This window comes from Penicillium taxi, assembly GCF_028828555.1.
Source record: "Penicillium taxi strain IBT 34144 chromosome Unknown utg000004l_segment0_segment0, whole genome shotgun sequence".
Lineage (NCBI taxonomy): Eukaryota > Fungi > Ascomycota > Eurotiomycetes > Eurotiales > Aspergillaceae > Penicillium > Penicillium taxi.
Window position 1 is genome coordinate 3,285,858 of NW_026643206.1, and position 27,779 is coordinate 3,313,636.

The window sequence follows — 27,779 nt, forward strand, 5'->3', positions numbered from 1 at the left end:
AGGCTGTTAGTATAGTGCTTGTGATAGCGGAATATGTGAAGCATGAGTACCGACTTCCAGCTAGGTAATAAGGGAACAGAAAGGTTTATTTGATAGTGGTGGGCTACGAATCATGATTTTAACGCTGAATTGAAAAAAATCTGGTTTCGATTTCCAATAACTTTTCTAAACAATATTTCATAAGAAAACCAAGTCATCCAACTGACCTGTATTATTGTGGTGGTAGCGTGCATCGGAGCCCATACTTCGTTACTGGGTTGTGGCAGTGATTTCATTGAGAGGAGACGTAAAATGGGAACAACAGTCGATTACGACTGGATCTGGGCAATTCTCTTGGTCATACTGTGAAGACAAGTCAGTATATGTAATAGAAATGAGATTAGGGGAATAGTCAGATAAGCAACATACAAGTCGAAGAACGAGAACTGGCTCGGGTTGTTGCCATACTCGTACACAAATCGGCTAGCCAAGTAACTGCCGAAGATAGCACGGAGATAGTTTTCAGGAACCTGTCAGATATTAGCATTTTTTGCTGAGAAGAAGGAGAATAGGGAGAACTCTTACGCGTTCCAAAATGGTATCCAGACCGATCTTATCCAAAAGTAAACGAGGCAGAGCATCGTTCAATACCGACCGGCGAAGAGCAACGTTATCCCATAACTCAGTGTGCTGAAGTTCCTCATCAAGCTTGGTGATAGCAACACTGAGAGTGTCACTCAACACACTACGCAGAACACCAGTCTTCTCGTGCTCGCGCCAGATGGCCTCGAACTCGAGAGCAGCGTTCGACTTAATAATCTCCTGGACCTCCTTCACATAGGCCTGGTAGAACTCAGGGACAGTTCCATCTTCGCCCACACACATGTTAGCGACGAACTCTGAGTCGTTGAAGGACAGCGAAGCCAGAACCTCAAGGGAGGAGGAAGTAACACCGCCCTTGTTGGCGGAAGCATCCTTGAACAGAATGCAACCGGCCTTTTCAAGGCGCAGCTTGCTGTCCTGGGTGAGGAACAGGTTGGCACCCTCGACAATGTAAGGGAGAATAGACTTATTGTCCACGATGAGCTTGTTCACAGTGGACAGGTCAATGGATTCGGGTCGGCCACCGCAAGGCACGAATATGTCGAACTTCTCCTGGCTACGCAGGTGAAAGGTGTTGCGGAAGTTGGTGCCATTGCCCACAACCTCACCACTGGGCAGTCTCACATTCTTCTCATCAACTAGAACCCGATAACCCTCCGAAGACAGCTTCGAAACATCAAACTCGGAGATCATCACGCGCTTAGTGGCTAGACGAATCAATTCCTGGTGATCCAGACCCTCCGGGTCGTAGATGACACCAGATCCATCAACGATACCAGCATACTTCTCGTTGGAGAGCAGGATTTCGTTAGATCCCAGGTCACCATCAGGACCACCGGTCTGCAGCTTGAGGATGGTCGAAGGTTCGATGTTCAGCTTGCGGTAAATTCCTTTCACATATTCACGAACGGAGAGAGTGGTCATGCCGTAGGCATCGTGGGGAATACCGCCCAGCTTGGGACTCTTACCAGTAAAGAACGACTTCCACCAGGGAGCACCACGAGCACGGGCATGCTCAGTGGCCCAGTCAACCAACTCGGCAGTATTCTCATCAGGGCCCATAAAAAGGATCTCATCTTGGCCGTATAGGTCGACGATCGGATCCTTGATACCAGGGCTGACCGGCGGTAACAGCAGATCCATGATACTGTCAATGTACTTTTCAAAGGCGACGGCGGCCTTGTCCTGGTGGTCCACATCCAGGAGGATGACACCCTTGGCACCGCCCTCGGGAATATCCTTGTTCTTGCGCTGCTGGGTGTTGGCCAGGTTGTAGTTCTCATCGAAAAGCGAACGAGCGTTAATGCCGTAGGCCTCCTTGTTTCGACTCTTGACGATCCGAATACCGCCACGGGCGATATCGCGGAAGCGCAAGTGGAAGCCACGGAATTCGGAGCTAACAACAATGAACATGCCGAATAAAGGCTGGGGGTACTCGTGCTCTGGCAAGAAGTCCGGCTTCAAGCGGAAGCTCAAGGCCACCTTGGTGGGGGTGAAGAAGTTGGTCTTGAGGATGGAAGAGTTGAATACACGGAAGGAGGTCATGACCATCTCGTCGTGCTCATTGACAGCACTGCTTCGAATAAGCTGCTTGAGCTTGGAGCTATCCAGGACCTCATCCACCTGAAGACGCATGAAACTAAGGGTAGGGAGGAAGTCATCCCCGTTGGGACCTTGAGTCTGAACGTAGTGGGTGTTGGCGAAATCCAAGTAGAGCTTGTGGATCAGCTCGGGGTATCGGTTGATGATCTCAAAGATATATTCAGCAGTGAAGGTCTCAGTGCGCAGACGCTTCTTGATCTTGGAAAGAAGCTCTGCATGGACACTGTTGTTGGCGTCCAGAAGAGCAGACAGGGAGGTGTACTCGGAGCCTAGACGATTCAGGAATTGCTGCACGAATACCCAGGCGCAATGGGCGTAGATGGTCTCCTGCAGACTGAGGCGGCCAGAGGCAAAGTGCCCTTGGAAGCGGTTTTGAGGAATGCAGTATAAGAGTGACACTTCCTTCATGATCTGGTGGATGGCGGCCTCAATTGGGGGGTATTTGGCCGCAATCTCAGGCCGTTCCGAGGGGCGCAGGTAAAGGGAAATGACGGTGATACCGTTCGAGAAGTGCTCAAGATACTTGCGCGAGCTGGTCAGGCGGTAGTAGTGGTACAAATCCGACAGTGCGCTGAACAGACCCATGGCAGAGCCCTGGCGATAGGCAATGACGAGGCGCTTTTCGCGGCTGCCCTCAATCTCAAACATCTCAATGACCGGACCAGTGCGGCTGACGGCCGTGGAGATGACTTCTTGGTAGATGGCCTTGGTGTTGGGGGTCGCCTTCTGGAGGAAGCGCTTTTCACCAATGATTTCAATGTTGGTCTCGTTGGGGGACGGGTTGGGTTCGGCAAACTGGCACTTGTACACGAAGTAGCAGCGAAGTTGCTGGCCATTGTCACCTGGGAGAGGATTGGGAGAACGGAATGTCTCCACACGGAAGCTGTTGGCACCCTTGGAAGAATTGATGTACTTTTCATCGATGCGCTGCTCATACTGAGGACCATCATTGTTAGAGAAACCGGGTCGGCTGGTATCAATGTAGACGGCATGGTCCTCATCCTCCTTGTCAAAACGAATTGAGAGCTGCTTGTCATCACGAGCATACGCAGCGACCTTGGCAGCGTAGAGGGAGAGGATCTGGGTCACGATAGCATCAACGGTCTCAGTTTGGAAGTAAGTATCATCGATGCCCAGCATGTTATAGAACCAGGTGGTTTCAGAGGAGACGAAATCACTGGGGAAGAAGCCCTTTTCTTCCAATTGATCCATCACTAAATAATTGTCAGTACAGATTGTACATTTCGACCATACGATCTTTATTAATTACATACCTTGCTCCATCTGTTGCTGCTTGCCCTCAAAGGTGGCGGCAATATAGCCAGGGTCCTCCTCCGACAGAACACGGTGGGGAGTACCCGGGACAGCCAGATGGGTAGGCTGAGGTGAAGGTTGTCGCACCTGGCCTACGACATGGTCCAGGTGCTTATTGTGGAGCTGCCGTTGGAAACCGATGGGAGTTCCCGTGCCGGAGCTCCCATCTCCACCCAGGGGACGAGAGGGGAGGGATGCGCCATTGGAGGCCTCCGAGGTAGTGGAGGGCGCAGGAGAAGACATTGTATGATTTTAACAGGAAATAGAAAGGAAAGAACGCTGAGAGAAAAAGTTAGGATAAAGTAGAAAGTGGCAGTGGTTGTAGGATAGATAAGAGTCAAAGGCAAACAAGGTAATCCTTATCAAGACCGGGCCCGGGCCGGTCAAGGGGCAGTAAGAAGATAACAGGTAAGGGGATATGTTTGATGTTAACTTTAACTTACCGCCATGGGACGAATATAAGTATGTTGAATTGATCTGAATTATTAGGAACTTCAAAACCCGGGGAATCCTTGTTGCTTAAATACGAACGAACACTTAACCTCGGGCAACTCCCAGAGAAAACATCAAAAATAGGACCATTCCAACTTTCAAGGCTAGATCCCTCAAACAGAACAAGCCAGTCATAAATTATAACCGATGCTAGGCGCAATGAATTCCACTCCATCCTGAAGTCTCGACGCCTGATACGCAGGGACTCCACCAAGTGCGGCGATGAGCTCCAATGACTATTGGCTATAGTGCCCCTCCAAGGGCCGATGAATAAAATCCCGCGTCATACGGGCCGAAAATATCAATTAATTGCCTCAAACCAGGAGTTGATCCTACTATTAGATGAAAGATTATTATAACACTATTTATAACTGTTTTGACAAGGAAGTTAAGATAGTTTATCCAGACGTTCTAAGGCTAGAATCGGCAGTTACATAAGCTATCTAATGCTAACTAAATAAATACTGTTTAGCTATTTATCGGCTGGTTAGGCCCTGAATAAGTCACCTGAGCTTATCATCTATTTTTACCCTTTCTATGACTAAAACGGTGAACAAAGAACAGGTTCCCTTTAATGAGGTGATTGAATTGCAATATCTATGTGTCATTATTTGAACTTAATAACTCTCATTCGCAATCCTTGACTAAGAGAAATCATAATATGGGGAAACGACACAATATGATTTCATACTCGGTGGACTGGAATGCGGGGTAGTAGTCATCCACCTTAAATAGTACTTGAATAAGTACCTGGTAATAATTCTTCTCTGCTCCACCAGCTATGAAATTGATCTCGCCTTGATTCTTGGTTCCCTGTTCTCGTAAATATCACTATTGGGTTCCCCGTATATTCCGTACCAGCCTTTGTGCTTTCTTCCCTTTCACCGCCACAATTTCATGTTCATGGGCCATCAAGGTCTAGGCAGGCGGTCTGACCGTCCATTTGGCTTGCAGGAACTTTGGAAGTTTAGTCAACCATTGCAAACCCGTCTGGCAAAGTTAACATCAAGTGATCAAGTGGTCAAGTGATGCCATTCCAAGGATGCCAGGAGACAAAAGGAGAGGAGAGACAACTCATATCGATCTCTACACTGCCACCATCACAATAATGGCAGTCATGCTGTTAATACTTAAAAGTTGAAAGGTATGGGAGAGAATAGTCTCATCAGCCTTGGCCCCAAGACTAAGGGTGACTCAGAGTCTTCGTCAGTCGTTGGTAAGAGGCAGGTCACGTCCTGCTGCTTGTATTAACTCCATGAACATTTTCATTTCTCCAAGAAGTGTCACGCCAGGAAACCTTCAAGCTAACCCCCCTGATCACATCGAATTGGTCAACTATAGCAAAGCCTGGGAATCTCAAGACTTTTCTACAAACTCAGCCGGACTTGAAAGACACCATAGATCAAATTAATAGGTTCAAAATATCATGGCAACGAACCCCGGAGAAGATAGATTCAACTGTTCGATCTTTAATCGGAGGATATGCTCACCAAAGAACATCTACTAAGCAAACCCCTTTATATGCCAGTCTATCGTCATCATTAATAAGCTCGAGAAGCAGCTCTTTAGTAAGATCGATTCTCTTGAAAGTCAGTCGAAGTTTTGAAAGCCCTACCTGAATCAGAAGAACTTTTCTACCTACTGCTTACTGGATAGATTGCAGATTTCTGAGCTTCGCAACACAATTGTCATCAGCCGGTCATGTCACCGAAACTAATCTTAATAATCCTGGTACAACTGGCCCATATTACAGACTTCAAAAAACTATCCCAGTTAATGCTCCAAGAAGTTCCTATCTACGTGAATAGTTTCCTTGAATAGCGTAACCTTCAATATTCCAGCAAGGCTCTACCATCGTCTTCGATATCGACCCTAATGGTTAATTACCTCAATATTTCTCTATTGCGTTCGCGCCTTTGGACCGTGGTGATTATTGGAAGATTGTCTATGAGGTATCTGATGAAATGTGAGGAATTATGTACCCAGGTCGCCTAGACACAAGGGGAGATGCTGTTTATGATCAGCGTGCGGACTTAGATTTCGACCTTCCTTCTTACCATAGGATTGCCACTGACGTCCCGATTTGATCGTTACATCAATGACAGCTAGCTAGGAAGACGGGTAGAAAGTCCTAAGATTTATATCTTATTTTGGATAGTGATACGCTAAATCACAATCAGCAATTAGCTATTAGTGCAGAATCAACAGGTAAATAATCTTCATCTTCACTCGTACGGGGATTTGCTTTGAAGACTGCAAAAGTAAACATCAGCACTAATACGGAAGTAGAAAGCCAAGAAATACAGGTGCAAAGGTATCTGGCGGTGAAGAAGGACAACAGTCTGAAACCCGACACTTGCCAGGGTACGGTCTCAATCTTTGTCACTCTCACTTGCTGCCTATTCCTCCGGTACTAGGGAAGAACTAATGAGCGTTGAGGCTATAAAGTACCGGCGCCAGCTGGCCGTTGTATGTTGTACACAGATCACATCGTACTCCATATCTGCAGTCATGTCCACCCACGTCATCCAGGAATGTGATCTTCCAGGTGAATCCTCGGGCTACTGTATCGAGCCTGATGCGAGCATTTGTACCTAGGTAATACATGTATGCATGTTCATTAAGTGTCAAGATCTACTAGAGTGGACAGGATGAATGTGATCCATATTGACCAGGTACTCGAGCTTTGGACGAACTTTGGATGAATCTACTTTCTCTTCTTTGGGGAACCCAGGTGGCTTCATGTTATGTACCTAGGTATGGGTATGAACTAAGTATTCTTCATATCTAACTAGGTACTTGATAGACTTCACGTCCATACATGGATACCCAGGATTGTGATATTTTGAAAATATGATAATGTGGAGCCCTGGAGAGTATAGATAGAATGTCAAATGTTCTGGTATGCTCTCCTTTCCCCCAGATTTCAGATCAAGAGTGGAGTGTTACCCCATACATTCATTGCAGGGTTATTCCAATAATGCCCCCTTGAATCTGGGGGTAGCTTGCTCAGGTGGAGCTCCCTTTATTGATCTACAGCTGACTATGATCAGAGAGAGAAAGTACTCCGAACCGGGTAATTAGAATTGAACAAACTGATCATCCGGGTAAAACATTGGGCTTCCAAGGTTTTCTTTAGGATAATGAGGCGTTGAGCCCCTGACATGGCACTCCCTGTAGATACCAGCTACTAGATACTAGAATCTGCGTATAGCTTCAGCTTCAACTTCCGTATATTTCTATTGTTAGGATAATATAGGTATAATTGATTTTCTACCTTCTCTGTACGCCCCGACAGACTAGTATAAGGATAAGCCGAGATCTCCCGGGCTTTCACCTTGATCGAACCACGCTAGAAGGAATTTAGGCATTTCTTGATCGCCACAGTGGAGGTTACGGGAGTAGAAAATACATACTAAAATAACCACCAAACAAAAATAAACCATTCCTATCTCGGTATCCTTCCGATTCCCCGTATCCTTAGCGTAATTGAAATCACCTAAAAATCTAGCGAGTCAACGTCGTGGATTTACTTGCCCCTGTTCCCGCCTCCCCCACACCATAACGCGTCCTCCCCAATGATTCCCGCGATAGTCGCTCTCTATTTGTGAAATTATGAAATTTGAATTCGGGAATGTCTCCCGTATCCCTGTAGGATTGTGACTGTGAGAATGAGGCGGCAGGTCAAAAAAGCCTGGACGAGTCTTTTCTAGTATATACTCCCTTTTAGGACTCCACATATATTCTTTTTAAATTTTTGCTCAGTAAAATAAAGAGAGGGAAAAATAGATATAACTAGATCTGGTTCCCACTTGGTTTCGCAAGGAAGAACTTGATACGAAGTAGGTAACCTCAGTCTCACCTAGTCTTACTCACAGCGACGTGTTGAAACCTCATTCCCTGTTCTTATCATCCTATCAGTTTATCTTCTATCTTCCCCCAGATTCCTATATTTGAATCTACTCTCACCTGAATTACACTTTCTATTTCTACTTTTCAAACTTGATATCTTCTTCAATATGTGAGTTATTTTTCAAATTACCATAGATCTCGGATACCCGGGGTTCAATTTGTGATATCCGGCGGTTTCGGAGAAGAGTTCTCCAGCATTTACTCGTTCCCGAAATCTACTGAATATTTACTAACTATACATGAGTAGTAAATCAACATTACAGAAGCATCTCGATTTTTGACGCCGTCAAATACTGAAGCCGAGGTCCTCATCCACGCAACAACGAAGCCTTTTTTATAAAAAGAAGCTCTCGACCCACTTTATCGCTCACATATATCTATATTTATCTACATCATGGCTGCCGTCTCTCCCAAAACTGCCACCCCTCCCTCATCCCACGAAGCCTTTGCCACATTTTCACAGGATATTTCCCGTGCTATTATGACTGCCACAAGTCCAAAGTCAGCTAAACTGCAACAAATGCCTCCTGCTCCTCCACCGTCACCAGTCGCATTCGCTATTGACAGTAACGGGAAGACAACTCGAGGAAAACATGAAAAAGTCCCAAGTCTGAGTCTGGAGTGAATGACAGACAAAAAATACGAATAAAAAGACCTCTGCTTAAAGGAGGGTCCTTTTGTACCATCACCTACTACTACCTTTATCGCCTCGATTCTACCCATCTGAAAACAGATTGGGCTCTCATCATCACTTATTTTAATGCTATAAAGGGTTAAGTGAGACAAGACTTCTATCAAGTTATCTCTCTCTCTTTTCTCTCTCTCTCTCTCTCTTGACACTTTTATGATGTCTTTGATCACTTTTTGATCACTATCTATTTTCCTTTACATTTGGCATCTGCGAGGCGTGAATTTCCGGGTCTTATGAGTTTTGGATAAAGTTAGTGATTCGGGTATATGGAAATAAGGCACGGAGTTTTGATATATATTTAATGGCTGATACAATGGCTTATTTTCTTCCATCTGGTTCCGCATGTCCACGGCCACCAGATACACACCGGATCGGAATCCGAAAATTATATTTAGTACTGCCTGGCATTACTGCATTATGTAGAGAAGTAGCTGCCGATTAGACCACTCTATCGCACAATTACATCCGAGGAATCGTAGGTCACACAACTTTGTGGAGTCATAGACATAAAGTGTTGGAGATCGGTTGCACAAGCTCATAATGGCCCGAGGCTGTGTAATGGCGGATATATCTAGGTAAGCTTGAAGATGGAAACAGAGGCTTCTTCTGGATTTATTCTGGGTTTTGTGAGTATGTTACTAGATACTGTTTCACGTTAGGTTCAGAGGATGGAGAAGAAGAGAGTTGGAAATGGCGAGAAAAGACGTAGATGTAAAATGCACATTTCGTACGACCAGCGTATTTATTAATTGAACTTGGACCCCCCTTCACTTCCATTTCAGCATGCGCTTCCTGTTACAGTACTCATGATGGCTCAGATCTGATCACAGTTGGGCGTTGTATTCGTCCCATTCATCCAATTCATCCAATATATCTTCAATAGATTCCAGTGCATCGTCATCTCCCTCCGCAGCCCTCTTGGTCAACATTTGAACCCGAGCCATCTGGGCTTCTGTTCGAGCCCATGAATTCAACCGGTCTGTGATTGCCATGTTGCTCTGCTTCTTCATAACAACACGCACAGTATCTGTTTGGCCCTTGGCATCCTTGATATTCTGCAAGTGCCGGATGAAATGGGTTTGGGGAGTTTGAGCTGTGCGACGTGTTCCAAACGCCCGAGGTGCTAAATCTGCATCATCGGCTACAGGTATTGCGAAGGAAGGTCCCGCGCCTTGTAATTCAAACAGGGTTCCAGCACTTGACATGAGATTTGATTTGCGACCTAAGATCTTGACACTATTGGCGGTGACGAGCTGGTACCCTGGACCCTGGTGCAAGGGTACAGCTGTATCAAGGCTTGTTTCAGGGGTAGTAAAAATCAATTCAGTACCAATCTGATCTGCCCATGAGCAGCTAAAGACCTGGTTATGGTAGGTGACGACAGGGTTGTCCTCGTGAAGACCTAAGATTTGAATTCGATCACCGGGGGTCCCCTCGATAGAGGCATAAGCATTATTCTTGTCAACTTCATCGGGATTGTCATCGTTGGTTCCATTCTGGTCGTTGTGGTTTCCTGGATTGTCTGGATCCTGGTTCTCCTGTGTTGAGTTCTCATGTGGTGATTTTGATCGTTGCCGTGGAGCGCGCAATGGACCGTGAATGGATGTGAGGTCTAGATTCAAGAAAAAGGTCTGTGGAGGGCTTTATCAGTCAAATATTGGGTGACGGGAGTCAGTTCATAATATATACCTCTTTCTCTGATTCATGGTACTCATATTCATACTCGTCCGAGTCTGATTCAATGTCGTTGGAAGGATCCATGATGCTGCAAAGGGTTTTGCGCGATGGATTTAGGAGATAAGATATGATGAATAATCAGAAGTGGAGAAGTATGGAAATTGACTAATTCAAAGGTCGTGGTTAACTACATCATCGGATGTTTTGGAGACGTAGTAAATATGTATTACTATTTAGGTTGTTGACTATTTGCTTTTAAGCTAAGCCTATTTCTCTTACTTTTCTCTACACAGTACACTCCTCCTGCTTATGAGTTCTGCATAAAAGTAGAAGTAGACCCGAGACAAACTCACACCGCTATAACGACTTAGATAAACTAGTTGAATAAATAAATAATATTCAAATTTAATTACGTCGATTTTGTTTAGTCAAATATCTAATCAACTAACTAGTTATGATAGTTAACTATGACGTTTATTTAAATATTTAGGGACCAGGTTAACTATTTGTTTTCCTTAATCAGCGGCTTATGAAATTGAGGTTACTCGAATCATGATTAGATGAATACAATAATACATCATCCAACTTATGATAGTATGAATCATATGTCTTGAGTTTCAAGATTGAATCCGAACCAGATAATTAACACTACCAGAATACTAGATAGAAAGTAATCACTCTTTGGTCTCTTTCTTCTTCCTAGTCCATCTTCCGTGGACGAAGTAAGGACAAAAAGTGCCCAATCTATATACCTTATTCAAGACGGAGCTGCCAAGATATGTCCGATATAGCATATGGCACTGGCATATACCATATAGACGGAAGACTCGGATACTTACCAATCAATGAAATAATTGCAGTCTCGGGGTTAACGATCTGCATCCGGCTTGGCTGGCCCTCGTGGAATTCCGCACGTTCCCGGGAATCGGCCACTCGCTCTCTCTCACTTGTTCTGATTCCTCCCTCTTTGGGATTTTTGATCTTAATTTCTGATTTTTTCCTTTCATGTTTTCTCTTACTCACGGGAAAATCGGGTTCCTGGAGTCCCCGTCACTGACATACTTCATTATTATTATCCCCAGCTCATTTCTACTTTCTCAGATAGATATCAATAATTATCAACCTTATCGAATTTACGCTTACAACTACCCCCACTCTCCCAACTTCTATAGCGGCCTCGTCCATGAGTATACAGCAACCCCGGTAGTCTCTCCCTCTCTCTCCAGCAGATGACGCGAAAGGCCAAGACGGCCATCGTTGCGCTGTCGACTTTGATCGTGTACATATCCGTCAACAGTCTTCTCCGCACCTACCGACCTTCTTACTTCATCTGGTGTGATGAAGATCGAGACGATTTCCGCTGGATTGCGACCTCTCGCTCATGGCTAGATCGTAAGAGCTGTCGCTGGTTCGGCATCTGCGGTTTGTGGCATTTACACGTCGCTCGTGGGCCCTTTGGACATCGCAATCCGGCCAAGTGGTCAGGGTCTGATGAGTCCGATGAGTTCGACCCTTGGCGGTCATTCTGGTTAAGCGGGGCCGATGATGCCAAGTGGGATGCTGAAGAACGGGCGCAGCGGAAGATCCCCAACTATGTTTTTGACTATGCCCCACTAGTCCATCTTTATTCCGGAGAGCAATTTTGGCCGAGCGATATTGCGGAGCATCTATACCACACGACCCCAGCCCTGAATTATACCACTATCGAGACGAAATCCGATCACCCGACTCTAAAAAACCTACATGAACTTAATCAATGGGGTACACGAAACGTATTTCTGACCAGCAACGACGACGTGTCATCCCGTCCTCCGTGGCTTGAGGGAGAGAATAATATCCCACAATCCGGTGATCGAGTACAAGAGTCATGGGCCGACTGGGACGGCCGAGTGGATGGAAAGATACCGGGTGACACTCCAGAAGATCGTGCGCACTGGTTGGACTTAAGACACCTCGAGCTGCATGAGCATGAGCAGGAGCAGAAGAGCCCCGAAGCGCTAGAACGGGACTCCTTGGAAGCCCATCAACGCCTGCGACAGGAGTTGCGAAAACGATATGGCGGGAAGCCGATCCAGGAGCCGATCAACGATGGCCCTGATCACGACAGAAAAGGAGGTCGCAGCGATGCGCCAGCGATCTTATTGGTGATGGACAAGGGCGATGGAGTTGTGGATGCTTTCTGGTTCTTCTTCTACAGCTTCAATCTCGGCACAACCGTCTTCGATGTGCGATTTGGAAATCACATTGGCGACTGGGAGCATTGTTTAGTGCGATTCCATCACGGTCAACCCAAAGCTTTGTTCTTCAGCGCTCATGCTGCAGGCGAAGCATATAAATATGAAGCAGTGGAGAAAATAGGCAAGCGGGTGAGTCAAATTCCCAAAATTGAAAATTATCATCGATAATACTAACTCTTCTCCAAAAGCCTGTCATATACTCCGCCGAAGGGAGCCATGCTATGTATGCCACTCCCGATGTACACCCATACATCCTTCCATTCGGCATTCTATACGACGTTACCGATAGAGGTCCATTGTGGGACCCGACGCTCAACTCGCATACTTATACATATGACTTCGATAACGACAAGCTACGCGCTTCAACCTTCAGTCCAAATGCGCCGACGGAGTGGTTCGACTTTAAAGGTCATTGGGGCGACAAATTCTATCCGCTCAGTGACTCCCGCCAATACCGATTTGCTGGTCAATATCACTTTGTCAACGGACCTCTTGGACCGCGGTTCAAGCATTTGAATCGATACAAGGTCTGTCAAGGTCCAGACAACTCCCACTGCGCCGTTAAAGATTTCATTGGAGAAGCTGGAAGAATTCCGCAATGGGGCCAATACGGCACCGGGGAGTAGTCTCTGTTGTACCCAAGCTGAACCTCTCTTTTGAGCTCAACAACCTTCGACATTTGAGATCAATGAGTCTCGACTCAACATCCGACAACTAATTTCTACCCATAAAGCAGGGGCTATCCCTTTCCCCAATTCCCATCCTTATTCCTCTTGCATTTGTGCGATTTTGCGTTAATACTTATATACCCTTGCTATGTTTTATGCCCTTTGTTTCATCAACAGGATAGACCTGTTGTGGATTTGACATCCCTTTGAAACTTTCATTCTTGAACGATCAACGATCAAAAACACGACACGAGCTACGATTCCCACACTGGCCGAACTGGCTTGACTTGTTTTTTTTTTTTTGAATATCTTGCTAAATCTCCACATCTGGCGGCGTTGGCTTCCTACTGGTTTTAAAGTTCTTCTGACTTGAGCTTTTGAAAGTGTTATGATCGATCTACTTTGTTTATTTAGAACATCGAGCACCGAAAGGTGATAGCGTCATACAAAATAGACAAAAAACTAATCTCTACTAAGCGCATTGGTAGAAACCTCGGAAAACTTTTAAATGACTTGAATTGGATTGTTGTAAAAGTACAACCATGCGAGTTCTCAACACCTGCCCAATGGGCACAATTTTAAGCGCCTAGTAAATACGTGCCAGATATAAAATGATATGTTGATAGAAACAAATGAGGCCCTCTTAGTCCAAAGCACAAAACAGATCGCGCTCTACCCTCTAATCTCCCACATGCGAATACGACCTTGCTCGTTACCAACAGCCAATTGCTCGGAATTAGGCGAGATGGCCACGGAAGAGATACGGCCAAGCGGGGTGTTAGAGGTGGGCCAATTACGATAGACTGTGCAGGACGGGAGATGAACTAAAATAATAGTTAGTTTGAACGACAACCAAAACAAAAGGGACTAACTTACCAAGTCGCAGGGCATCACGCTTCCATCTACTTGCCATAACTAGCATCTGTCCATCTGGTGCGAAGACCAGATGACTGATAGGTGTAGTAAGCTGATCCAATGAGCGGACGGGGGTCGGGCTGCGCGGGATACCGGCCTGTGACGGACCGTCCTTCTCCGCAGGAGAAGCAGTGGCGTAGGAAGTAGCCCAATCACGACGGTCATAAACGTTGACGACACCGCTTGAGCTTCCTACAGCGACCCAGCGGTCACCACCGAGCTGGGTACGGCCGGAGCGGCCACCAAGGTTCAGGACTGTGGTACCAACGGCACCAGCATCGAGCCAGCGCGCCACGACACGACGCAGCTGGCCGTCCCACTCGGAGATCTCACCACTCTTACTGGCGACAGTCATGCCCTCGCCGTTGGACCACCAGGCGAAGTCGGCCACACCGCCGCGGCCGTCAACACGCACCTGTGCGACCCACTGTGCTGTCTTGGAGTCTAGAATGTTAATCAGACCACCGCCCTTGCGAGAGGTGCCGACTAGGCCGACATAGCGGCCGCATGGAGAAAGTTTGAAGCGCTCCATGGATTTCTGTTCCTCTTTTCGATCTGCAGATCCATTGACCTTATCCACTTTGCCGGAATCCAGATCCCAAATGTGGAAGTATCGTCGACGGCCGGAGGCAAAGATCCTATTTCCGGAGGGTGATGCGAATGCAGATGTGTGGATTGGAGTGCGCTTGATGTGCAGAGAGGTCAAGAGGGGGTTAGGAGATGGGGCAGAGGGGGATATGTGGTGGAGGAATAAAGTTGAGGCAGGTCCGGAGGACATCAAGAGTGGGTAGTGGGGGTGGAAAGAAAGCGAATCAATAGAAGACTGAAAAATTGACCATGTTATTATCATGTTTGAATAAGAATTTATGGGAATATTTCTTACCGGTTGTGCCTTTCCAACATCCTTCAATCGCTGGATATCTAGCGTCTCCTGGCGCAACTTGCGCTTAGTGCCTGACCGGGTATTGTCATCAATACGGGTTAAATCAGAGGCATTTTGAAGTAGCTTGGCCAGCGGCTGCATAGAAAGTTGTCCATCCTCTTCATCGGAGTCCATTTCTAGATCAGAATCATCACAGTCGGTCTTACGACGCTTAGCTGCTAGCTCGGGGTTGGCCCAATCGGGATTGGGATGCAAGCGCTGGAATTGCATGCGCAATCGCCGGACGTATTCCTTGCCACTAACAACATCTTCTGACTCAGTCGTGCGCAATTTGCGCAATTTGGCTTGTCCTGTGAGTGAGACAGCAAGTCGCTCGTCATCGCTGTCATGCCAAATAGCGGCGGTAGCCTCGTCGTCTTCGACGTCGTCAGATGGAGTTTCTGGGGAGATAAGATCTGGATCGGCCGCAGTGCCAGCGTCAAGGAAGAAGAGCTAAAGCAACTAAGTGAGTATATGAAAATGGTAAGGGAACAGCATGTAAAGAATAGCTTACATCCTCATCGGCCATGTCCTCGAAATCAACCTTCTTGCCCTCATCCTCGCCCTCGTCGGCACTCTCATTCTCAGAATCACTGTGCAGAGTGAGCTGCATGGCATCGGCCCGCTCCTGCTGGCTCTTCAATGCGTTCATGAAACCTTCACCATCACCGAAAAGCATGCGCTCAAGCTTCAACTCAGCCGCGTCCTTTTCAGGAACGTCATCCTCATCTGAACTCGTTTCATCATCCATATCAACATCCGAGTCTGGGGTCGGGTTGAGGATAGGGTTGTTCGGCTGAGACCAAGCGGAAGCCCGCTTGGTCTTTGTTTTCGATGCCACGGGCATTTTTGAATCACTGTGATTCTGTGTTGAATTTAATTGGAAATTTTTCGGCGTGCCGAAGCTTCTGTTGGCGGGCTTGAATATTTTTCGGACTGATTTTTGCAATGCCGGCAGATTTGAGCGGTGGATATGGCGGTCAGATCTACCAACCTTTGCCATTTTGGGCAGCTGAAGAGATCATATACATTCTGGAAGTTGAATCTTCAGTCTAGTGTGAGTATTACGTCGCTGAAATCATATAACCTAAATGATTAATAGTCATTTATTAATACTTATTATCTCCCTTAGAGTTATTATCCGTCAAGGTGCTGAGGTAAAAAAATTAATGTCGATGGTTGATATTACTTATGATTCGAAGGCTATGTCAATAGTTACATGATGAAAATATTCATATAATCACATTAGCAATACCCATATTCGTATGCACATAAAATCTTATAAGATGCTTGTAGTTGACTTGGCATAAATTGACGTTTTCTTCTTCAAAGAACAACAATACCCAAAAAGTGCTCGATTAAAAATAAATAGACTTCATTCCTCACTTCTGGTCGCGACTACTGCTACCAGAGCTTCGTGGTTCATACGGCGGAAGCGTAGATTGATCCTCCGCTAGGGAACCGTCGGGTTTTGGTTGAGGCTTTGATACGTCCAAAGGCTCAGACAGTGGGCTGGGTGTTTTCGCGGGCAATACATCATCAACATCAGAATCAGAGTATGCTCCATCCAATCCATTGAGAAGAGCTTGCCGATGAGAATCGTCATCTGTGGCTGAGTCGTGGGGTTCATTGTAAATGTCCTGAGAGATAGGCTTCTTGATGAAGATATCGATGATATAGTACTGAATGGCGTTCATGGCAACTGGGAACAGCAGCATCACGAAAATTATCTGGAGGGCCGTGTTTCCCTCTGTCCATTTGAGAGCCCAGTCGCCAACGTTAACGATGAAGGGAAATAATTGGATAAGAATGAACACGCAGGCCTTCATGATTAGTAGTGCTAAAAAGTAGATGATAGCCTGCTTGAACCACCATAATGCCTTCGGTGGATGACCATAGTTTCCGGATTCAATCGACTCGGGGGGATTTGCGAGAGGGGTGTAGGAAGCCAGGTATTTCAGAATACGGAGAGCAACGATTAGAATGGGGATTCCAAGAGTGGTCTATCATGGTCAGAACTTTCTCTCTCTTCAAAAAATGAAATGATAAGAATACTTACATCGATACCAAGGTTCAGTAAGTAGAAAGAACAAGGGTTTGGTTTGTCACCTTTCCCAATAGCCTCCAACTGACCAGCCGAGATCATGGAAATGAGAAGATTCGCCAGGTGGAGCATGGCCGATCCAAAGACCTGCTTTGAGACATCAAATGCCCACACCTTGACTGGCCGCTGGGGTCGTTCTCTCCAACGTTTAAATACCAAGGAGAGAAGTGCCAGCGCTCCTAGGGCAACCTGTATGAAAATAGAGAAGGATCCAAGGAGCTTGCACTCTCCGTTATCTTCATTATCGTGACCCTTAGTTGAATTTGGTGGTGACGCTCCGTGGTAATAAATCGAGTGTGGATGTGGCGAAGCTGATGGCCGCAGACTTTCTACGGATGAATCACCGATAAAGGACATGGTCGAGCCGATCGCTTGGGAGATGGTAGTGGCAGAATACATAAAGTCCAGACAGATATTAGACAGATATATCAGATCAAAAATCGGACGTCAAGGGGGCAGTATGAGAGATATCTGAGGTTGTATCGTGAAATATTAGAGGCGGCGAAGGCGCTGGAGGTGCTGGACGAGACCACCAGGCTTATGCTGCTCTGAAATACCACTAAAGTAGCATGAACTGCGTCTTACAACAAGAATGAAAAACTTCTTCCTAAAAGGGGTTAGAAGAGGCTGAAGCAGAGAGTAAGTAAGGGAAGGCAAAAAACAGGGTTTGCAGCTACATTAGGCCGGGGCAGGCGGTGTCCACCCCCGCAACAATATTCAAGTTCGACGTTTCAATATGGGAAAGCTTTCTATTTCACTCGCCTCAATATAGATTATATTCTAGAGGTACTGTTGATATTACTCAACTACCTTAATTGTATGAAAAGTTCAATAGTATCATATTTACATGATTCGTGCTGACAGAGCCATATTCCACGTACGGTTGCCAAGTGGCTCCTCTACTTAAGGTGGATCTTTTACTATTTTAACTATCAATGACGCGCGTAGATCTAATCTAACATTATTTAGCTAACCTTAGGTAGTTACTTTGATGAGTCTAAACAAACTAGTTTTAGTCCCAGTTAAATTACCTAATAGTATTCGGTGTAGGTGCTTTCTATTCAATCTACAACTTTTTCACAATAACCTTCAAACACACTAGAAAAAACAAGCCAAAGTGGGGAAGATTCATATTGATCCAGTATAGATATGAGATTAATAAGATGCAGAAGGAAAGAGGAATGTCTTGCCAAAAGATATCTTGATGAGGTTCTCCAGTCTCACTGTCGGAGACTCAACACATCCATCACGCTATCCAGAAAAGGACCACGGAAATGATAAAAAATGAAAGCCCAGGGAATTAAGAAACGCCAATAAACCCCACAACCATGAATCGGAGAGCCGTTGCAATGCTTCACGCAGCCAAAGTGCTAGGAGAAAGCATCATAAAAGCCAGAGTGTCATCAAATTATTCTATCCCATGTTCCTGTTTGAGTCGTTCGAGGTTCTGCTGTCTCTCGGCGAGATTCTCTTTTGAACGAATCATCTTTTCTGGCTGGTGATATAATACTAGAGTAATACGCGAGTCAGTCCTGAAGCCTAGAGGTCGGGGGATATAATGCTGCAATGCGTACCGACCAAGTATCGGTTCTGGAAATTGAAACCGTTGAGCTTATCGCATGCCTGTTTAGCGTCGTGCACGTCCTCATAGACAACAAAAGCAGTTCCTTTCGAGTTATTCGCGATACCTTGACGAATTTGCCTGCAAAGAAGGGAGAAACTATGAGCGGGGAATCGATTGATAAGAGATGAGCAAAAGTAGGAGCAGCTTACCGAATAGGTCCGAATTTGCCAAAGAGTTCAAATAATTGATCCGCGGTTACGTTGTAGCTAAACCCGAGATATTAGCAAATGCTTTTCTGTGTGCCTGGCTGAAGATGTAACACGCGGCATAAACACGAATGTGTTAAAGTGCATTGTGGGGCATGCGAGTACGTACTTGAGGTTCTTGACGAAGAGAATCCTATTGAAAAAAAAAATATTAGCCTCAAATCTAGTTGCTGCACCCCACACGATATCAAAATCATGCTCTTTGCGCGCCTGCGAGGATTGAGAGGGGCAAATGAGGCAAATCAAAAATGCACATACCGATTTGTTTCGGGGGCGAGCTTTCGGCTCATTCTTAGAAACGAGGATGATTAAAGGTATGAAGTTTAGGTTGAAGTTGAGAGTGAGATACCTAGGGTACTCGTATGACGTTGGAAGTGCTAAGAGGAACAAAGCAGAGAAGGAAGCCACCACGAAGAACGAGCACGAAGTTCTTGGCGCCTTCAATGCTTAAAAGGGGTTAGCGTCGTATTAAATTATTACAGTACCGGAGACATTGATACCCGGCGTGGCCGTACGGGATCTGACTATGAATTGGTAACGTAATGTATTACACCGAGATCAGCTCTCTGAACGTCGCAAATAATCTCGGGGTTGTTTAACAATCACTGTTTTATTTTTCTGTTCCTACGATATAATCAAATTGTAGTTGTTTTTACCATCATCAATCACCACCACTAGCTGGTGAGGAACCGAGGTCGTAACCTTACGCAGCTTCTCCCGCTCTCAGTACTCGGACTTCTGCCTTCCTTGCGATCCCCCCTCCTCCTCCACCACGAAGCGCTCATCACCATTCGCATACTATTTTCCTGTCATCCAGTTTGCAGGAATTCACTCCTGCTCACTGGATCACACTTTATCTGCGCTCATTCCTGTCCACGGGCTGTGGCGCGACCGTTGGCGCTGCCTTTGTCGTCGCCGCTCGACTCATAACCCCCCCTCAGCACTCAGCATCCCCCTCCGGCCCCTGACGTTCTCAATCGGCCATAAAACATCTCATTCTTCTTCACGGCCTCCCGTGCAAAAGTTATTCCTCTAGGAATGACTTTCCCTCTTCCTAAAACGGCCTCTCGTTAGCCCGCGTGGACCAACATCCCCGCTTCACCCACCTACCGCAAGCGCATTGTCTAACACCACCGATCCTTTCCCCTATCTCTTTACCTGTTCGGCATTTTACACTCTAGCGAAAATGACGACCGCGGCGTCATTTTTGAATCATATGGGTGATCGACCTGCGCTTTATCGAACCCCCTCCCCGCCGCGACGCGCCGTCGAACCCATCACCCCGTCCGCTGAACTTCGTGGATCGTGGACTGAGCGCGGTAATACTCGCGCCACTAACCTTGATCAGGTCCAGCGACAATCAAATCATACGACTAGCACTCTCGGAGATGGTACGTCAAATCACCGGTCGAGTCATGGCCGGTCAAACTCAACCATCGATACTCTTGCAACGATTGCTCTCGCAACAAGCCCTACCTTCGCGCCGCTTCCGTACCATCCGCCTTCTCCCAAGTCTCGTCCCAATATGTCCTTATTTTCCTCCAATTCTGATGAGAGGCCTGCAAAACGTGCTCGATCAGAGAGAGATCCCTCGGAGCTGCCGTCCGCCCGGCGGCACATAATGGATACCATGACAAACGATGCAGAGCTTTTGCTCAACCTTGCGCGACCTACCAATGCTCCTCTCGGCAGCCACATCAAAAGAGTTAGCATTGACGAGTCTTACCACCACTACGGAGCTGACGCAATGCGCCATCATCGGGCAGACTTTTTTCATACTGGTCCCGGTGACGGAAAATTTGGAAACTCTTCAATCGATCATATCCCACATTCACGGATGAGGTCTCGTTCTGATGGCTCAGCCTTCTTGTTGCGTCCAGTGATCAGCGGTATGCGCCCTACTACTAGCTCAGGGACTTTGCCATCCATCGCCTGGGAAGATGAGAATGAAGACAATTCATTCGCAGGTGCGTCTCGCCAGCAGGGTCTCGAAGAACATCGATCGACCGGTACCACTACTCAAGAGTCTCCTACTCCTCGCAAGACGTTTGATTTGACACCCAAAGTTGAAGAAGAGGAAAGCGACGCGAATCAAGCAAGCTGTGCGGAATGCCATTTAGTGCGCATTGCGTTGGATACAGATGGCAAGAACGAGGATACTTGGATTGGATGCGACGGATGCAAGTGCTGGTTTCATATCCTTTGTGCTGGGTTCAAGAACGACCGGGAACTTCGCACCGTTGATAAGTTTATCTGTCGCAAATGCCAATCTGTGCACGGCCAAACGACTTTCGTGCGAAAGTCCTCGCGAGCTCGCACAGCAATCGACTATGCCGGTCTCAACCAAGGCCTTGTGAAAGCAGCCACTGACTCGTTAGATCATCATTACCTCGAGCCTATTCGTCAGGGTAAAATTCGATTTCATGCCGAAAGTTTCCCTCGCATTAGACCAGAGCTAGTCACAGCAGAATACTTTGAACGCGGCAATGGATGGACCGAACCAGTGGTCATACCCGCTTGCTGGAATACTCGTGAACCTGCTGCTAAAGAGGACTCGGGATTGGAAAATCTTATCCAGGAAGCGTCAACCCAAGAAATGTTTGATGAATTGCTGGAGCACCTTCACGAGCAAGATATCGAGACAGAAGAGACAATCGACTGTGGCCAAGACCGGCTGGACATGGTCATTCCACAGGGCTTGACTGTCCGAGCTGTGGCTGAGATGTACGGCCTTGAGGAGAGACTTGAGGTGATTGATGTCAAGTCACAACAAGGAGAAGATAAGATATGGAACTTGCAAAAATGGGCCGACTACTACGAGAGCAGCGAGCCCAACAAAGTCGTCCGTAACGTTATCAGTTTGGAGGTATCCCAGAGCAAGATGGGCAGGCTCATCAAGCGACCCAAAGTTGTACGCGATTTGGACCTGCAAGATGATGTGTGGCCGAAGGAGATGATGGCAGTTGGCGATTACCCAAAAGTCCAATTCTATTGTCTCATGTCTGTGGCTGACTGCTACACTGACTTTCACATCGATTTCGGTGGGTCTTCGGTGTATTATCACATCATCAAAGGCAAAAAGACATTCTTCTTCATTCCTCCGAAAGACAAAAATCTGAAGAAGTACGAGGAATGGTGCAACTCTCCTGCACAAGACACGACATTCCTTGGCAACCAGGTCAAAGAGTGCTACCGAGTTGATCTTTCAGAGGGCGACACCATGTTGATTCCATCAGGATGGATCCATGCCGTCTGGACACCGGAGAACAGCCTTGTTATCGGGGGCAATTTCCTCACACGGCTGAACTACGGTATGCAGATCAAGATCCTCAATGTCGAAAAGGAGACCAAGGTCCCGAGGAAATTCAGATATCCATTCTTCCAGAAGATACAATGGTATACAGCAATAAAGTATCTCGAGGACGATCCTATTCCCCCTAGCGTGCTGGATGCATTCATCCAAGATGAGAATTATCGCTTCCATCGGCATTATCCAATTTACTACGAGTTCGAAGAGCATACTAGCCCGGATCCCGCTGGTTCTCCTTACCACAATTCTCGATTCTACTCGCAGGCGGAACTGGAGGGCTTGCCGGAGTTGACCAAGTATCTTTTGCGCACGGCGCTCATCGCGAGCTCTTATAGTGTGGACGGAGTTACCATAGAACAGCGCAACGCGGTTCGCCGCTCGATTCCAAAGCTAGTCACAGATCCCATCGATGTGATCCGACGGTTCGGAATCTGGGTCGCTTGGAAACGTGGAAACGAGAAGGCTCCCCAGTGGACTCACCCAGGCGTCATAGAAAGCAATCCGAAGGTCTCTCTTACAGAAAAGCGCCCAGCTGGTCGGCCCAGTCGACGATCTGAACGGCACGTGGACAGCCAGCGAACTTACGCTGAAAGACAGGCTGTGCAGCGACCAGAAGAAGAAGTTGTCGTTCCCCCGACTCCCCAATTCACCAGTGTCACGTATGCGCCATCGGAGAGTGAAACCCCAGGACCTGTTGGATTGATCTCCGAATCGAGTGTTCAAGAGACTGCTACCCCTAAACCTCGCTCTACCCCACGTAGCTCAGGCCTCGGGCCGAAGCGCGTCGCCTGTGACGCTTGTCGAAGGAGGCGCATTCGGTGCCGTCACAAGGATGAACCCAATGACTTGATATTCGGTACACAGATGATGGCCATCAACGACATTAGCTCGGGATCAGGCCTCAGCACTCCGTCCTCTTTGGCCCAAGATGCTGTGTCCGCGTTAAATTCACTGGCTGCAATTGCCTCGCAGGCTGGCTTTCAAGGCAATGGCATGTCCGGAGTGGAACCATTTGAAGAATCCATTGCACTCTCTTCAGTGATGGGTGCATCGACAACAGTTGCCAACGGGCTGAATGATTCAAGCCCCGATGGAACCAATGGTGGCAAAAAGGGACGAAGCAAGGCGTGTGATGATTGCCGAAAAAGCAAGGTTCGTAAATTACTGGTCTAATTTAAATTTCTAGAACTATTTTGCTAACCCATGAACAGCGACGCTGTATTCACGATGAGTACGGGAATATTGATCCTATCAAGGCCCAGGAACGGTCCAAGCCTCGTGGTACTGCCTCTGCAAAACGACCGCGACCGAATGAACATGATAGTATGCCTATCACTTCCAAGAAAACGAAGCAGGAGAGCACATCTCCAATTATGCCCTCGGAATTCTTCAGTGATAATGAGAGCAAATTTACCATGACCCAGGGTTTCTTGGGAAATTACAGCACCACGAGACAGCAACTCCAAGAAGAACCCGCCAAGCAGAGTGATGCACCTATTCAACCTAATATGTATGCATCCCCGCCTACATTCAACGCTGAATCTGTCGATACGAAGGATGTCAATTCCATGTCTGTTTCATCAAAGCCGACAGTCTCTTTGGTGTCGCCACCGACATCGCTAGTCGACGAAATGGACGTTGTGCATGATGGCGATCCGTTGGTGTCCGTCGAGACTCAGCCTTCCACGGTTCTCCATGCAACCAACTCCATCCCTCATCATCTATCTAAACAATCAAACCACCTTGAAAGTTTCGTACCAGAAGTGATTGTGGCTAAGCCAGCGATCCAAATTCCCTCGCCTCCTATGCGCCGGGCCACGCCCTCAAAGCGTCCCTCATCATCCCATGTAAAGAAGAGCTCCCCCATGGTCGAGAGGCACGCTCGAAATGTCGCTTCTTCACTGTCTCCTCAACAATCAAAGCACACCAATCACCATTTAGGATATGATACAGATGCCGAAAGCCTTCGTCTCATTCGGGAAATCCAAGAGGAGGAGTTTGGTTTGCGCAGGCGCCGAGGCTAAATAAGCCTTTCTGTTCAACTGAGAATACCCCAGGTTTCTTCCTTTTGTCATTTTTTCAGCTCGTCAGCTTGTGAGCTTGTCAACCTGATATGTTTTTATTTGTGTTTTTTTTCGGTTTCATCCACACTGGTTATTCAAGATATCAATTTCGGAATTAGGCGCTGTGGCTCGGTGTTTATGGATTTCATTCTCTATTTCCCAACGGCGTGTTGTCTTCTTTTTTTCCTTTTGTCTATCCTTGTTTTCGTCGTCTAGGAACCAGGATGGGAGTTACAAGTGTTATTTATCTGCGTGCATATGGTTTCCTATCTGGCTATATTTCTTGCTTATCCTGATCTTATTCTCCTTCGTTCAATATCATCGATCCCAGGGATCTGATTTTACTTCTGCTACCATTGTTTCTAAACCCACGCAGAATCCATACTAACTCCAGGGTTCCTTCTTTGCCAATTTCCAATATCCGGTTATAGCTGTTGCCCTGCTTTTTGCAGTGGGCAAGGCGTTGTCAAGAACGACCATCTTTTTCTTTCTTTTGTTATGTACTAGTTGATAGCTTTACTTCAATTTGAACGTCATTTTTGTTAGACCGATCTGTATAAACACTGGCATTTAGAGGCTACTGAAGACACGACAGAGTCTAGATCAACACGATTTATCAAAGATGATTCTTTGGCTGCACTCCATTCTATTCAGCAAAAACCCTTTAAGATCTTGACCCTTGGAAATTTCTAATTTCAGAACTCTAGGCAACATCTAAGAAGCCGATATCGAGCTCAGGACAAAGAGGATAAGATTTGTGGGGTAAAATTAAGCTTAGGAGAAACCATGGATCGGAACCTCATATCCGATACCTAGATATTTCAATTGCCGATACAGAACATTCTTTTTGTTGATTTATCTTTAGAACCGGAGAAGAAATTAACTTCTTTTTCTACAACCATTTCCATTCTTTCAATCAGGCTCAGTGATTTTCCGGATCTGCCCATTACACAAATGAAAATGACAAAGCCGATAGTTCTCCATTTAGGTGATGATATTCGTTGGAATCATGAGCTATACTCAAAACTCAACGACCAGTTTGAGATTCAACGCGCCTACAGTATGTCAAGGCCCGAGTTTGTCCGAGCTCTGAAAGAACGAAAATTCGGTGATTTCTTTGCGATATACCGTCCATTCTGGAATACTGGTGGTGAAATGGGAAACTGGAACGAAGAATTAATATCTCTTCTTCCAAGTTCCTGCAAAATCTATGCCAGTGCCGGTGCGGGGTTTGATTGGGTTGATACTGCATGCTTGGCTAAGAAAGGTGATACCGAAGCTCAAGACTGTTTGTCAGATGTACGGAAATGCTGATCTGGATATCTTGACAGGGATAATTTACTGCAATGCGGCCGCAGCATGTACCGAATCTGTAGCCGATGCGGCTATCTGGCTGATGCTTTCTACCTTCCGGCTGTTTTCCTGGTCGGCAATGGCAGCGCGCACTGCTGATGCCGACCAATTCGTGGATGCAAACCGGAATCTCGCCATGGTCTCCCACAACCCAAAAGGTCACACGCTAGGCATCATAGGGTTTGGACAGATCGGACGTCGCACAGCCGAGAAGGCTTACAAAGCCTTCAACATGAAGATCCTTTACAACGACATTGTGCAGATGCCACGAGAGCTTGAAGACGTCTCTAAGGCCACGTTCCACGAGAGCATGGACAGCCTACTTGCGGAGGCAGACTGTGTAGCCGTAGCCACACCGTTCAGCGGAAAAATTCTTCTCAACGCGTCGCTGCTGTCGAAGATGAAGCCAGGATCGCGACTCGTGAACATCGCCCGAGGAAGACTCCTCGATGAGGCCGCCCTGATCCAGGCACTCAAGAGTGGCCAACTCTCTTCTGCTGGTCTTGATGTGCACTATGACGAGCCCCATGTTAATCGAGAGCTGGCTGCGATGAGGAATGTAGAGGTCACGTCTCACAATGCCGGTGCTTCACTAGATGCGCATATCGGGTTTGAGCGTCTTGGGATGGATAATATTATCTCATTCTACCAGACAGGCAAGGCAATTACCCCTGTGAATCAGCATCTGGTAGACAAGATTTCTGCGAGGCTGTAAATAGATTTCTTTTTTTCTGATCAAATCTGAATGAAAGGCGCTGAACTTAACATCTGAGGGTGGACTACTTAAATCTTCACTTTCGTGTATTTCGTTGAAGTGATAAGTGGATATCCATCTCGTATCACATCAATAGCATCATTGGTCTAGTGGTAGAATTCGTCGTTGCCATCGACGAGGCCCGTGTTCGATTCACGGATGATGCATAGCGTTCTTTTTTTGCCATTTTTGATTTTTTACAATTTTTTTCTTAAATTTGCCCTGATTTTTAGAACAGCTGTCTGCATCAATTTAGTAGACTATGAATACCTAGTTCTCATTCTCCGATAATCACTTCCATAATTCACACCAATGTCCACTCCCACAGCTTTTTCTCAGCGTCTCCATTGAGAGTCTATCTAGCTACTCAAAGGCCCAATCGTCCTCAGATTCACCGGAGTATTACCAACAGACGCATCAACCGTTGTACTCCACGTCAGTAAATACCATCCCTTTTTGTCAGTCGGTTTAGCATAGAAGTTCGCCTTGGGCTGATTGAGCAGGACATATTTTCCATATAGCGTCCAGACATTGGTGAGTTTCGTCGATGAGCCACTAACTGTATCAGTACTGACCCCGTCATTGCTGAAGCTGACAGAATTGACCAGTTCACTAGTCTTGGTCAAACTCAGCAGGTTGGTTGTGGAGGACACGTCGGCTGTCTGGAAGGAGCTAGAATTCGAAGATTTAGCTGTAGTATCGACGTGCGCAACCCAATAATTTGAGTTTGATTCGATTGTGACTGTGAAATCTGTCAGACTTGTCACTTAGCATACTTCATCAGGAGTTTTGCTTACAGTAAATCGGTATCTTGGTAGTTGCGTTCGAGAGCGAGATGTCACCAATCTGAGCTTGGCCTATTCAAACGACAGGATAAGCCATCGACCTCTACACAGGTATGCGTTGGGTAATGTTTTAGTCATATTAGAACCTACCATCGGCATAAAACACCGAAAGTCCGTTCATGCCATCTCCATATGCATATAGGCGAAATGGACTTCCATCAAGCTGTCGTGGCCCAACTGGATGTGCCGAGCTGAATCCAAAGGCTAGAATCAAGGATAGAATCATATATGCCATGATGGATACTGTGATGTATCCTTGATATCTCCTTGATCTCATACACATTTCGAAGGTTCCAAGGTTACGGTCAAGAATGGTGAAAAGTTTGAGATTAAGCAGCTGCACAATGTAAGCGTGGCAGCCAAGTTATATTCTTGAATAAATATAGTACGTCACTTCAGTGTCTACCTTGTTATGAATCGACTGCATTCTAGGATTCTCCTTGTGAAGATTTGTTATTATCTTCCAATCTCGGCGGGCCTCGTGTTCTTGCGCAGGAACCTGTTAGGC

At 46.5% G+C, this 27,779-nt stretch overlaps 10 protein-coding genes across 10 annotated transcripts; 4 read left to right on the forward strand and 6 right to left on the reverse strand.

The window, feature by feature from the left end:
- Window positions 1-308: 308 nt before the first annotated feature.
- On the reverse strand, window positions 309-3,741 carry N7495_006152 (glutamate dehydrogenase (NAD(+)); the record flags this gene model as incomplete). The annotated part of the gene is made up of 4 exons (XM_057208803.1): window positions 309-342; window positions 409-509; window positions 565-3,398; window positions 3,459-3,741. The coding sequence occupies 4 exons, from the start codon at window positions 3,739-3,741 to the stop codon at window positions 309-311; spliced, it is 3,252 nt and encodes a 1,083-aa protein (XP_057062577.1).
- A 4,555-nt stretch (window positions 3,742-8,296) lies between these two features.
- N7495_006153 (uncharacterized protein) lies at window positions 8,297-8,527 on the forward strand (the record flags this gene model as incomplete). Its single annotated transcript, XM_057208804.1, has 1 exon — window positions 8,297-8,527. One exon carries the CDS (start codon window positions 8,297-8,299, stop codon window positions 8,525-8,527), a length of 231 nt encoding a protein of 76 aa, XP_057062578.1.
- Window positions 8,528-9,417: 890 nt separating this feature from the next.
- On the reverse strand, window positions 9,418-10,354 carry N7495_006154 (TFIIIC subunit 6 family protein; the record flags this gene model as incomplete). The annotated part of the gene is made up of 2 exons (XM_057208805.1): window positions 9,418-10,224; window positions 10,283-10,354. The coding sequence occupies 2 exons, from the start codon at window positions 10,352-10,354 to the stop codon at window positions 9,418-9,420; spliced, it is 879 nt and encodes a 292-aa protein (XP_057062579.1).
- Window positions 10,355-11,499: 1,145 nt separating this feature from the next.
- Window positions 11,500-13,133, forward strand: N7495_006155 (uncharacterized protein; the record flags this gene model as incomplete). The annotated part of the gene is made up of 2 exons (XM_057208806.1): window positions 11,500-12,636; window positions 12,696-13,133. The coding sequence occupies 2 exons, from the start codon at window positions 11,500-11,502 to the stop codon at window positions 13,131-13,133; spliced, it is 1,575 nt and encodes a 524-aa protein (XP_057062580.1).
- Window positions 13,134-13,847: 714 nt separating this feature from the next.
- On the reverse strand, window positions 13,848-15,859 carry N7495_006156 (uncharacterized protein; the record flags this gene model as incomplete). The annotated part of the gene is made up of 4 exons (XM_057208807.1): window positions 13,848-13,999; window positions 14,052-14,913; window positions 14,974-15,465; window positions 15,527-15,859. 4 exons carry the CDS (start codon window positions 15,857-15,859, stop codon window positions 13,848-13,850), a joined length of 1,839 nt encoding a protein of 612 aa, XP_057062581.1.
- A 535-nt stretch (window positions 15,860-16,394) lies between these two features.
- On the reverse strand, window positions 16,395-17,515 carry N7495_006157 (STIMATE family protein; the record flags this gene model as incomplete). Its single annotated transcript, XM_057208808.1, has 2 exons — window positions 16,395-17,015; window positions 17,072-17,515. 2 exons carry the CDS (start codon window positions 17,513-17,515, stop codon window positions 16,395-16,397), a joined length of 1,065 nt encoding a protein of 354 aa, XP_057062582.1.
- A 1,009-nt stretch (window positions 17,516-18,524) lies between these two features.
- On the reverse strand, window positions 18,525-19,236 carry N7495_006158 (putative pre-mRNA branch site protein p14; the record flags this gene model as incomplete). The annotated part of the gene is made up of 5 exons (XM_057208809.1): window positions 18,525-18,625; window positions 18,691-18,818; window positions 18,890-18,946; window positions 19,056-19,079; window positions 19,205-19,236. 5 exons carry the CDS (start codon window positions 19,234-19,236, stop codon window positions 18,525-18,527), a joined length of 342 nt encoding a protein of 113 aa, XP_057062583.1.
- Window positions 19,237-20,132: 896 nt separating this feature from the next.
- Window positions 20,133-24,280, forward strand: jhd1 ([Histone H3]-lysine-36 demethylase; the record flags this gene model as incomplete). The annotated part of the gene is made up of 2 exons (XM_057208810.1): window positions 20,133-23,408; window positions 23,468-24,280. The coding sequence occupies 2 exons, from the start codon at window positions 20,133-20,135 to the stop codon at window positions 24,278-24,280; spliced, it is 4,089 nt and encodes a 1,362-aa protein (XP_057062584.1).
- Window positions 24,281-25,279: 999 nt separating this feature from the next.
- Window positions 25,280-26,387, forward strand: N7495_006160 (D-mandelate dehydrogenase-like dehydrogenase; the record flags this gene model as incomplete). Its single annotated transcript, XM_057208811.1, has 2 exons — window positions 25,280-25,607; window positions 25,651-26,387. The coding sequence occupies 2 exons, from the start codon at window positions 25,280-25,282 to the stop codon at window positions 26,385-26,387; spliced, it is 1,065 nt and encodes a 354-aa protein (XP_057062585.1).
- Window positions 26,388-26,785: 398 nt separating this feature from the next.
- On the reverse strand, window positions 26,786-27,698 carry N7495_006161 (uncharacterized protein; the record flags this gene model as incomplete). The annotated part of the gene is made up of 5 exons (XM_057208812.1): window positions 26,786-27,168; window positions 27,224-27,283; window positions 27,362-27,475; window positions 27,551-27,608; window positions 27,678-27,698. The coding sequence occupies 5 exons, from the start codon at window positions 27,696-27,698 to the stop codon at window positions 26,786-26,788; spliced, it is 636 nt and encodes a 211-aa protein (XP_057062586.1).
- Between the last annotated feature and the right edge of the window lie 81 nt (window positions 27,699-27,779).